Source organism: Melospiza melodia, chromosome 1 (assembly GCF_035770615.1).
Source record: "Melospiza melodia melodia isolate bMelMel2 chromosome 1, bMelMel2.pri, whole genome shotgun sequence".
In the NCBI taxonomy this organism is placed as follows: Eukaryota; Metazoa; Chordata; class Aves; order Passeriformes; family Passerellidae; genus Melospiza; species Melospiza melodia.
Window position 1 is genome coordinate 11411929 of NC_086194.1, and position 12940 is coordinate 11424868.

The following is a 12940-nucleotide window of genomic DNA, read 5'->3' on the forward strand; positions in this document are numbered from 1 at the left end:
AATGTGATTGGTGAAATTAGGGCGAGACTCCTTTCCCTCTGATGGCCTGGTCCTTCCCTCAAAAACTCCAGGGTCTTTTTGGAGGAGTATCTCTGAACAGAACAGCACTTGCAGGTAATGATTTTCCTGGGATGCTGTTAATAAGGCAGAATCCCACCCGTTTAATTCACTACAGGACAGCCCATTAACCAAGGCGATTTCTGCCTGTCTCTCTGCCTCCTGATAGTGCAAACAGGAGTGCTTTTTACTCAGCCTTTGAGTGAGTCCTTGGCTTTCATCCAAGCTGCCTCTGCCTGTTTTCTCCCAGAGCAGCCTCTGTGCTATTGAAGCTGTTTGGCTGTCACTCTTCCATGGTTTGGGTGTTTTGTCATTTCTTGATGCCAGGATGCGTTTGCTGTCAGGAGGAATTTACAGGCACATTAGCTCGCCTGTCAGGGACAGGGAGTCACACTGGCTGCTGAGCTGGGGCTGCCACATGCTGCTCCTTCATTTTCTGCTGGCTGTGGCGGAACTTCCCAACTGCACTAATTATATTATTGCCCTGATACAAGCCTCTGAAATAATAAAATCGCTGCAAGTCCTGCTGCTTGGACTTTAGAGCAATTGCAGGTAGCTCTAAATAATTCACTGCAAAATCAGCTGGGAGAATACAAAGCTGTGCAGTCCAAATGCCTGCTATTATTACATTAAATCTCACCAGAGTGTGTGTGGGGGGGCAGCTTACAGTACTTGGAGACAGTTGCTATGTAGGGTTGGAGCAGTCATGCTTTGGGCTGGATTTCAGGAGTTCAGCTTCCATCCTGTTTTCACTGGTCATTGTTTTCCACTGATTAACCTTGCTCTCTTACCTCTTCATGAGCACCAACAAGGGTCTGTGGCCAGTGTGGCTGCCAGGTTGGATGATAGACAGCTGCTCTAAAAATAGTTGGCAGGGCTGGAAGGCAAGGCAGCTTGATTCTCTCCTCCAGCAGGCTGAGGTTCTTCATATCACACAGGGTCCTGACCTGCCTTTGGGATGGTTTTTTGGAGCTGAACTCAAACATGAAGTTCATTCTTGCATTGTGGCTGAACAGGATTCATAACAAAACTCAGTGAGTATTGTTGGAAAGGAGTTTGGTTTGCAACATCATCTGCCATGGCTTAGTAAAGATTATTGTGCATGGGATGTTTGGCGTATTTCAAAAACCAGGGGGAACCAGGGATCTGATAAAAGTGGTCCAGGTGGAGCATGAGATGCACTTCTGCAAAGTCACCTCTACTCCAGCACCAGTACCTCGTGCCTTGTCTCTGGGACAGGTGAACTGTGAGAGGGAAGACGACTTTGCAGCTGTTCTTTACAACATCCTTTGCACAGCCATACTCAACCTGCACAAATCAATGGAGAGAGGAGCCCACAGCGAGCCTGCAGATCCCATTCATTCAGGAGGTGGCATTAAAGTGTCATTTCTGTGTACTGGCAGTGGCTAAAAGAGCAGAATTCATCCCTAAAATTTTGCCTGTTACAAATTTCTGTGGGAGTTCGGATTTGAGGCTCATTCAAGTGGAACATTTAAGAACGTGCTAAATTCTAATCTTTTGCTTGAGTTCATTATTCAGCATAACACATGCCCATGTTTTGAGCTGACTTGAAGGAGATACTTTAGCACATGCTTATGGTTTAATATATATGAAGCTTTTTGGTGAAACAAAGCCTGACAAGCAGAGGAGCAGTTTTTCAGCATATAAATGTATTTACAGGAAGTTTCTAGTACTTCATCCAACAAAAGAGCACCCTAGAGAAACTACCAGCAGTCTTAGTAGATGTGTAACAAGCAGCTGATTTTCCTCAAAAAAGTAACTTATCTGGACTGGATTAAGACTATTTCTTGCTTTTTATGTATAAAATAAATAGTGGTTTTCATCTGACTTGCTGAAAGAGCTTACCTTCTGGTAAAATCATCTCCCTGGCACCTGAAGGAAGAACTACAACAGCAAGCTTACTGTGGTGTTTATTTATTTTAAGGATACTCTATTAATTTTATTTTTCTTTAAAAAAGAAGAGTTGTATTTTCTTGTCTTCCCTATTGGCCAGTTGATATAAATAATACCACTGAAAATTATTTTCCTGTCACCATTGCAAGAGAATCAGACTATCAAATTTGTGTGCTTTTTGATGGTGATTCTTTGAAAAAAGCTTCTCAAAAGGTCTTTCTTGTCCTTCTTTTGTACATCAGAAAATTTCTGTCTTCCTTCTCATCTTTTTCGTGAAAGTCTGGAGAACTGGAGGATTATGGTTGTCATAAAAATGAAATCTGGGAGGGCTAAGGGTTTTAATCACACTGGTTAGAAGCTGACAGGTTTTAGTTGTGCCTTTAGCTTTTATTTAACTCAAGCTCCAGACAATGAATTGTTGAAAGAACATTTCCTTTTGAAGTATTTGTCACTCTTGCTTCTTAGAGAGGATAAAGTTCCATTTCTGGAACTCTTTTCCAAGAAAAGTCAGGAGAGTTGCACCTCTAACATTTAGCAATAAGAAGAGAAGGGGAAAAGAAGTAATTTGCATATTTCTGCAGCATTGGCTTGTGGATGGAATTGTCCTGCAGCTTAAATATGTGAAGAAGTTGCTGTATTCTCTTCTTAGAGAAATGGAAAATAAATTGCCCCAGCACATGGCAGTTCATCTCAGCCCCAACAGACACCTGAACAGGTCTGCTGAGCTCCACCTCAGAGATGCTCACCTCTCCCCACTGGTAATCAAAGGAGCCTTGGGGATCTGGGCAACACTTGACTGCCAAGAAGTAAATTCAGTTCAGTGAATCTCTGTCTCCTGGCCTTTAATTTCATATCCCGGCTCTTACTTTCTCCAACCTGCTTGCCCTTGCTCTTAGAAGCCTTCGTGCTACACTCAGCCAAGTGTGTGTTTTGCTTTCACTGAGATCAGTGGTAGTATTTGTAAATTCTGGAAAAGAGTTTCCTTTTCAAAGACAGCATCACACAAAATAATATTTCTAGCACTGGAATTTCCTGAAGTTTGAAATCCAGCTGCAAAGACCACACTCAGCAGGTAGTCTTGGTGGGAGGAAGGTATGTGGAAAATAGGAAATACTCTCCACAGAACAAACTTGCCTCTTCCATAGTGAATGATGGAAAATTTAATTCTTTGAGTTAAGAATGATGCTCTCAAAAGTAACCATCTTTTTGGTTTCAGTTCATTTATTACTTTTTACAACAGTTTCCTGGCCTAGGATAGGAGTTTAATTTGGTCTAGGTTAATGCAAATGCATTACAACAGCTTTGTGTTTCTCCCAAGCCTGAGGAGATGGTGTGCATGTATTCATGGTAGAGCTGAGTTACCACGTCAGTCCTAAAAGCTCTGTCCTTATAGTATGTGGCAGCATCATGTGTTTTCTCTGTGAAAAGAACTATCTTTTTCCAGAGAAAAAGAAGTGAATATGATTTAAATGTGCAGAAAATGCATTTTTTATTTAATTTTGAACCCCCCCATATTGTCACCACAGGACAAAGCTCCTGATGATGGCAGAAAACTGTGTGTAGCAATAGATATTAAAATTGAAGAATATATCACAACACACAGTTTTCCTTTGACTTTCCTTTCCTTTCCATGGACTTTAAGGAAGCAGAATCTGATTTGATAGTAACTCCAGCTCTGTCATTCAAAGGTGCTTAGCCTTGACAATTTTGGTTGAGATTTTTATGGTGTGTGCTGGTCAGGCAAGCGGTGGTGCCCAGTCTTGGCTGAACTGAGAGTGATTTGAAGTTATTGTGAACAGAGCTCGTGCTTCACTGAGGATTCTGTTAACAAAAGGCTGTTAACATTGATCCAAATAAAGTAATAATATGACTGAACATGTCAGGGAGGTGGATCAATACAATAGTTTAAGATACAGTGTTAGCACTTGTTTCCCAAGAGACCATAGCACAAAGCAAGTACTAGGGCTGCTACACTGCTGAAAACATAATAATTTAATGTAAACTTGAAAGCAATTCAGAATGAAATTGAGAGAATATTGTTTTTGATTAAACCCTTCAATGCTCTTGTCCCCCTTTGTTAGCCAAACCCATGTACTCAATATACTCTCTTGTCTTCAACTCCAGCCTGAAGTTAAAATAGCCATTATTCTGTTATTGCTGCTTAGGTGCAACAGTACCACAGGTGCTTACAAGAACACTCAATCCTGCTTAGATCAACCCTTGTGTCTGTGACAAAATGCAAAACCTTCTGAAGTAAAAGGAAGCTTTTGCACTGAAGTTAATGGCCTTCAGGAAAAGTCACATGAATATGCACTCAAGAATGGCGGGTAGAAGAATGACCTATAGAGAAATAGGTTTTTTGTTTGTTTTCCTTAATTTCTTGGTTCCTCCTGTATAATAAATGCCACCTCAGCTTCACTTCTGCTTAGTTTTCACATCACAGGAAAATTCAGGCTGGTAAGGACCTTAAATCTCTATCCCAACCTCCTTCTCAAAGTTGTTTGACAGATTGCTCAAGGCTCTATGCACTCAGATTTTGAAAATGTGCAAGACAGGAGGGAGACTGCACAATCTTTCTGAGCGATCTGTCCCACTGCTAGCCTATCCCCATGGGGAAAATCAGTCCTTAGACTGAGCTTCTCTTGTTTCAGCGTGTGCCTCTTGTCAGCCACCTTCCCTCTCCACACCTGGGTAAAGGTGTCAGCTCCACTGTGTTGCTGTGTCAGCTCTGCATGCTTTGCTGGCTCTGCCATCCCCCCTGCAGGCTGACCAGGTCCAGACCTGTCAGCACCTCCACACAGCCCAGGTGCTCTGACCCTGAGATGCTGGGCAGCCTCAGCTGAATCTGTGTCAGATGATTGGTGTCCTTCCTTTGGGGCACCCAAAGCTGCACATAGCACTGTAGATGGGCTGTACTGAGTGCTGATGAGTGGTGGATGCACACACACATCCTTTGACAGACTCTTCATACTTCCCAGGATCCTGCTGTTCTCCCTGCTGTTAGGCACACCACTAGCTAATGTCCTGGTTCCTGTCTGCCAAGCCCCATCCCTTTTCAGCAGAGCTCCTCTCCAGCCTGGATTTCTTTCCTTCTTGATGGAAAGGAGGAAGGTCATTCTTTCTTCCTTGGTGAGGGACTTTGCATTTGTCCTTGCTAAGTTTTCTGTCAAACCTCTTGCTGCTCCAGCCCTCCAGCCTGCTGGGATGACAGACCAGCCCTCAAGCATAGTGACTGGTCCTTCCCACATTTTGGTCTCCTCTGCAAATCTTATAACCAAGCACTATGTAACCTCTTCCAGATTGCAATAGACATGATCAGAGAAAAGGCAGCATTCTGAGGTGAGGTATCCCACTTATTACCATCTTCCAGGCAGTGTATGACCCATTAGCCATTTAACTGGTAACTAGGTGGATTTGGCTGAAGACAAGAACAATAATTCCACTGTAATGATTCTACATGCTATAACATTTTAAAACATCATAAAGAAGGAGTAAGTGATAAGCATCTTACACTTTGGCACAAAGTTTGCTGTGCTGTTAACACTCATTGGTTCTCTAGTGAGTCAATGAAGACATTAATGATCAATAAATCACTTCTTTGAGATCTTTCAGCAGCAGCAAGGAAGACAGGAAAATGGCTGCATTAAGCAAAATGACTCCCTTCGAGCCTCTGGTCAGTGAATGATGCTAATAAGCCTGCACGTAAAGATTTGTACAAAATCATCAGGCTTCATAAAGCTCAGCTTTATGAGTCATATCTAATCGGTGCTGAAAGAGAATCAGCTGAAGTAAAGCAGCTCGTGACCCAACACTTTAGACTACCTAACTCTCAATTTTTTTTTTGTGCAGTGTATTGTTCCTTCATCACCTAAACACTCAGAAAAAAAATGACATAAAGAAGCAAATAGTTCAGTTGTCTGGAGGATGGATCAGTTCCAATGAAGGCCATATAACAGTCCCCAAAAATCAACAGAATTCAGTTACCTTAAGTGTAGCTCCAGCTGTGAGTAGAGGAAGTGAACAAATGCCCTTCTTGCCACAATCTCTGCATGGCAGTCGTTGACCGCAAGCCCTTGGTCATTTATGTATTCCCCATTTATACATTTGGTACCCGATGACAGCACAACAACCTGAGCTTGCCTGATGTCCAAACCTGTAGGAAGAAAAAAAAAAAGCTGTGAAATTGCTGGGGATAAGTATGATACCATGATTGTTAAAGTCCTCACAGCGCACACTTTGATGTGGCAGCCAGATAGCCCTAATGGGATGCTTGTTAAGGTGATGATATGGCCTTTGGAATATGCAGGAATCTCAGGTCTCTGTGTTATTAGAATAATAAGGTCTATATTTCAGTCTTGCTGCTAATTCCAAGATAAAAGCTCACCATGAAGTTTACTTGTTAAATCAATAACTACATCATAGCAGAGCATATGCTGTAGGGAGGTAATAAAGATCTCCTGCAGTGCTGATAAATGGCCAGGTTTTTATGAGCTGTTGAAGACATTTTCTGGTGGGAGCACATACTCCCTGTAATGTTAGGTTTCATTGCTGCTGCATTTTAAGTAGTAAAAAAATGGAAGTAATGCTTCTGGGGCCGGTCTTAAAAAATCATGAAGAAAACACCCTAACAGATTTGACTTTTAGTCCACTTGTCTTTTAGTTTCTCCAAGAGCAGCTACATCTCTGAGTGCTCTTTTCAGTGTGGTCTCTGGGATGGAGCATTTAGCATTGAGACCAGCTTTGTTCACCTATTGCCTCTCTACATAATGGTGATAGCAATTGAAAGATGTCCCTTACATGATCCAGATAGACACTTTCTAGGAGTAAATAATAATTTATTTGGAGACAGTTGCAAAATGCTTAGACACTTCAGCAGGACACGGGTTTCACTCTAAAACATAGCTCGTTCAGCCCTGTGGACAATTTCAAAGTAGAATTTAGAATGAACTGAGCCCAAAATGAAATGATCTCTTGAGAAACACATCTCTGGACTCATCTCACTGAATGCCAAAGAACAAGGGAGCAGCTCTTGGGAAAAAGAAGTTTTTTGCCTGACAGATGGTTCCTCTAGAAGTGACAAAGCAGCCTCTGGGTGTAGGGCTGTGTTTGACACAATGGCTGCGTGTGGGCAAACACCTGCACAGGACAGCACAGCAGCTCAGGCTGCTGGTGTTGGTGTGGCTGTGCCCAGGCAGTGTCACCTGAGGTGCCCTTGATGTCCTGCCTAACATCTGGCTGCAGTCTGGGAAGCCCAGGAGGTTCTGCACACTCCCCATGCAACTCACACAGAAATCCATAAAGAGGCTCAGTGAAAACACACACCCATGTTTAGGTAACTGAATCAAGACCTCAAAATGTGACAAGTCAAATGAAGACAGGTCTGAGACTGCAAATACTCATAGAAGGAATGGAAACAATCTTCCCATGGGCCAAGGTGATGCTGAATCTATGGTACTACTTTAGCTTTAAAAAAGCTTTAGGAATAGTTTTATAGAGTCAGCAAAAATATTTTTTCCTCTTACAAGGTCAATTGAAAAGCAGGAAAACTGAAAAACTGCAGAGATTTTATTGGCTTGGCATGTCTGGGGCCATGTTCCCTTATAAAATCTATTGTTGTTACATGACAAAAGAGTTGAATGGAGAAGGAAATAATATTTTAAACAAAATGATTGGTGCTGCCAATGATTTCCCAGTTAGTAAATACCATCAATAGCCCTTCATAATCTCCACACAGCACTGGGACTAGTAGTGGATGATATGCTGTAGCACTGTAGCCATGCTTAATGAATATAATTGCAAATGATATCAAAATTATTTCATGCCTGTATCAATAGAAAAGCTACATCAGTAATCCAAAAAGTTTAGTAGTAATGTGGCATTGCAGCATTGTGGCATTTGTAGGAGAGGGGTAAGTATTGTGAAAATTCAGTTAATTCCATCTGAGCCCCTGGCTGTGAGAGTTTCATACAGAAGTTGTTACAGGTACTAGTGACAAAGTACACATCACTGTATGCCTGTGCTGAGAGCTTAAGTTCTATTTGTTACTGTAGATGTGGCCCTAAAAAGTGTTTTGGAGTATTTATTGGGGAGAAAAAAAAAAGAGCTGGAAATCTTGAAAACCCAAGAAGTGAAGATGGGAACACATGGGAGAAATGGAGAGGAGAAAAAGCCTTTGTGTTTATTCCAGGTTTATTACTAGGTAAAAAGTTGAGGTGGAAAAATTACTCATTCCCTGCAAGGAAATGTGCTTGTAGTCTTTACATTAAAATTGCTTTGCTTTAGGGTCACTGCTTTCATGAGAAAAATAATAGGTATCTCAGATTGTGACATGTCCATCTAGTTAACAGTGTCTTTCACACGGACCAACATCAAACATTTCATGGGCCACTGCCTGCCACTGAGGTGTCTGAGTCCCACTCAGCATCTCAAAAAGCAGTGTATATTTCCCTCAACAGTATGTAATATTTTCCTTGGCTGGAAGGCCCATGAAGAGAACCAGCTATTTTTCTGTTCTATTTTATTTATTTACTACCATAGATAGGGCCTTATTTACCTCAGCACAGCAGGAGTACGCCAGGAGGCAATTCCCTCCTACAGAAACCTGTGAGCCTCTCTGTCTGCCCCTGAGGACCTGTGCCAATGTTCCTTCTCAGGGCAGAGAGACCAACTGCTTCCTTCTCCTAACATTAGCAAGCCCCTGGTGTGCCTCCTCCTCTCCCCCCTCACCTCATAATCAAAAATACAAGCTCTGAATATATAGAGCAAACCACCTGGGCAAGCCCTGCTGCTCTCTGGGATCCACACCTTTCTCACCCCCCAGTCAGCCCAGTACACAGTGTGATATCTTTTATTTCTTCAATCATTTTATCCACAAATAAATGTAACTCTTTCTCCTCTCAGATGAGGTAAGCTGATGAATGCACTCAGGATTTTCTGCAAGGTCTGGATTTATCCACAAATGAAACAGAAAGGCACCCAACACCTATCAGATGCAGCAATAATGTGAACCTCTCTGATGTTTGCTATCACAATGTCCACCTGCACAGCAATAGCCAGTGTGCTGGGGTGTTCATGTTTTGGGTGAATTAACTCCATATGTTGGCTTCCAGTGGTATGGGGCCCCAGTGGGTACTATGTGTGGACACAGCCTGGGGTGTTTGCCAGTCCTGGCAAGGTGTAGGTGTTTGCAGAACATCACTTAGATGCTGCCTGGGGCTGGGAGGCAATGGCTTCCAAGAATTTGCAGAACCACTCTAGTGTTAAACATTAAAGATCTCCATGTATTTTCCATTTGCAGTGTCAGAAAATTATCCATGCTCCTCTATGCTCAGAAATACCCAAGAGTTATGTCTCGCTGCTGTGGCACTTGGAAACCCAGGTGTACATGACTTATGCATTAGCTCTGAAATATTTACACCTCACTGGGGAGCCAAATGGAGAAAGTGATCTGTGACCAACGTAGCAGTGTTCAATGCTGCCTGTGAGGGCACCCAGCTTGATGAGAAACACTTCCCACAACCTGACAGTTGTCCGCCGTGTTCAGGAGCATACATGCTAACAGATTGTCCCCTTGCATGCCTTGTTTGGTACACACACAGAGCTGGAGGTTTATCCCCTGTGTAATGTTTGAGATTATTGCCAGTGAACATGGGAGGAATTTTTCTCTGAGAACAAGACACGATGCTTAGCTGATGAAGGCAGATTTTAGCATTGACTAATCACACTGGCATTTTAGGCAGCATTTTCAGCTCTGGAGCCTAGATATTTGCTTCAGTGATTCAGAATTAATAGGCACTTCTGTACATTTGTCTATTTTGCATTAAAACCAGTAATTACTAACTCTTGTTATTAATGTTTACTTCCTATTTTATTTTGCTTGCAGAATACCTCAAGTTTCTCAAGCAATTTCTATTTATGAAAGTCGAGCTCCCTTATAAGCATTGATTAATTTAACCTCAGACACGCAGCAGATCCAGACTGTGCACATCCTCAAGCCATGCCAAGAAAGCTGTGGCTTTGTGAGTGGCAGAATCCTACATGAACAGTAACTGGCACCACCAGCCTTATGGCACCTACCCTGCTCAGGGCTGTACAGAGGGTTTGACCCAGGACAAAGATTGCTCCCCTCAAGACTCATGTTCTTACTGAGGAGAGTCAATCTCAGGTGAAAGATCCAGGGATGTTACTGCATCCAGGTTATTTGACAAACAAGGAGAAATGGGTTGCATTATTATGACCTTAACTCCTGACCCACTGATTGTCAGAGCTCATGAGGCATTTCCTACCCTCGCTGCCTTCTGCACAGTAATGTTTGAAGAGACATTAGGTTAAAAGTAACTAGTGAACAATTTATAACAGGCACCTGCATTAGGTTTCTATTATTTGCCTAAAGACTTCTAATAGTTTTCAATTTGAAAAGGAAATGGAGCAGGAGAAAGGAAATTGGGAAGCTGTGTCAGCACAGTGGCTGGGTCCTGGCTAACACCCTGTATTTGAGGACAGCTGGAGAGCAGGGAGGGAATTCACTGCAGGGAGGGAATTCACTACATTTTATCTTGACAAAGTCTGTCAATTAATTAGTTGCATTATAAAACAAAAATATACACATAAATGGCACATTGCCTTTGACCACATATCCAGTCTGTGATCCAGTGAGGTAACAGTCCTTTCTGGTTCTCTGCTGGAAGCCTGAGCCCACCCTGGGTCTAGGGGCAGGAACTCCTCTCACAGCCAGGCAGGGGGAACCTCAAACCCCCGATGTTCTTTTTTTGTCTGTCAGTGATTGTGCAGATTTTCACGTCACAGCTGAGCTGTTGAAAAGAAACTGGGTTTTATGATGAGCCATTTCCAGTTTGCTGACACCAGCAGGGAGATTCATTTCAGCTGTTCTGGATAACTAGAGTTTAGATGTCCGTAGCTGAGCTAATTGCTGTAGATTCTCTTTGTAGTCAAAGGAGAGGAATTTCCTAGGAGGTGATTCATCTGGCCCAGTTTAGATATTTGCTTTTTGATAGTCTACATTACATCTCAGTATTGCCAGCTTCTCTTCATGAACTCTGAAGACCTATAGACAGCCAGAAGAACAAACCTTTCTACACTGTGAAGAAATGCTCTTGGTGAGATTTCTTTTCCAAGCACAAAATACAGATCAAAACTCCCCAAATCATAAGAGGGCAAGCAGAACAAATCTTTCCTTTACATTTTTCCCCCTTATGTTTAAACTTAATGAGATTTTTTTTTCCAACTTTTTTCTCCCACAACAATTAAGGATAATTGTATCAATGTCAATGTATTCAAGGATGCTCATTTTGCCTTGAGCTGAACTACTACACAGAGAAAGAAAACAGGGCTGTCTTCCCTATGTGACCTCCCAAAACAGCAGGCCTGCAGCAACAGAGCTTGTAAAAGAAATGGTTCAGAAAGGTGTTGACAGAAGAGAGAGTAAGCAAGCAAAAATATGAAGGTTTGCTCAGCAGACAAGCTGGATGTGAAGAACTGGCTGACATCTTATGGACTATGGTTGTGAGCTGGGTGTTTAAGTCACTTGTGGCCATAAACACGAAGTGCCAACACCCATCTGCTTGGAGACACAGCTCTACCAACAAAACAAGTGAGTTTTGGCTAGTCTAGTCAATGCTTCCACTGATTTTAAAGGAGTTACTCTTCTAGTGGGCTATGATAATTAGGAGCTTCCATAAGAATGAGTTTGTAGCCTCGCATATTTTTGTGTTGGAAAAGGAAAATTAAAACCCTGAGGAAATTGCAGGAGGTGTAGACTGGTACCTGCAATCAGCAAATCCCATGGGCTGTGCATCAGAGAGCTGAGAAATTCAGTGAGCCCAACTCACGGAGAACAGAATGGAGTTTACAACTGCTAATGCCAGGATACAACTGGGATCACACTTTGGTTTCTCAGCAGCTGGCACGACACGTAGAGAAGCACCAGTCAGTATGTAAGTGACTATGGCACTGCATGTTTTAGACCCTGCTAGTGATAGTGAAATCCATCTTCTTTTTCAGCCTGACACCGTGAAGACAGCTCAATGCTCGAAATATATTCATTTTAAATTAGAAAAAAAAAATCAGAAAAATCAGGTTTGATTAATTAAGAAAACTCACACCTCTTTTATTGGGTGGGAGACAACTTGCACAAAATGCAATGCAATAAAAAGGAAAGCCAGAAATAATGATAGTGTAACATCAGCCCTCCTGAATAATTCATGGGATACAATTTCATGTTATTTTAAATGGTGCTGCTTCTCTCTCTGATAAGCAATAATTTTATGCTCTTTCTTTACCTTTTTTAACAAATCAGTCAAAGGGATTGTCTATTGTTATCTGAAAAAAGTGTATTTGGAATAATTTTCAAGGCAGCTTAATTGAGCTCTGATCACAGAGGAGGGTTGGTTTTTTTTTTTTAATACCCTCTACTCACAGCTGAATAAGTTCAGGTTTCCATTTCAGGTTTGTTTAGGGAAGGAAAATTTCTTGATGTTACATAGCACTGACAAGTCCTGCATTATTTTCTCTTATCTTCTTCCCTGGCAGCCCTATCACATTCTTAGAATGGCTTTAATTTTGTAATAAGAGATAGTCAAGACATGAAAGGGCAGTGATGCTGGAAAAGCTGCCTGCAGGGGTGTGCTGTGGGCACAGTCCTGCACCCACCCCACTGTCCCCAGGCAGATCCTTGAACCTCTGCAGAACCCTGTGGGCACTGAGCTGCCAGGCTGCCACCTGCCACCCCAGGAGTGGGCAATGTCCCACAGAAAATACTGCCAAAGATGCAAAGAGCTCTTCTCCCCATATTCTCCCTCAAAAAAAAAAAAACAAAAAAAACAACCCAAAAAAAACCAAACCAAAACAAAACAAAAAAAAAAAAAAAAAAACAACCAGAAAAAAAAACCCAGGAAAGGACATATTACATATTTATCTGGAAATGGAAACCATTGCCCCTGGATGTTAGTAC

General features: G+C 42.1%; 1 protein-coding gene across 1 annotated transcript in view; it reads right to left on the bottom strand.

Moving 5' to 3' along the window:
• The window catches only part of ADARB2 (adenosine deaminase RNA specific B2 (inactive)), a 307788-nt gene that overhangs the window by 38149 nt on the left and 256699 nt on the right, over nt 1-12940 (bottom strand). The window contains exon 5 of the mRNA XM_063148211.1: nt 5956-6124. Within this exon, the coding sequence (XP_063004281.1) occupies nt 5956-6124 (169 nt within the window). The remainder of the gene's footprint in view (nt 1-5955; nt 6125-12940) is intronic.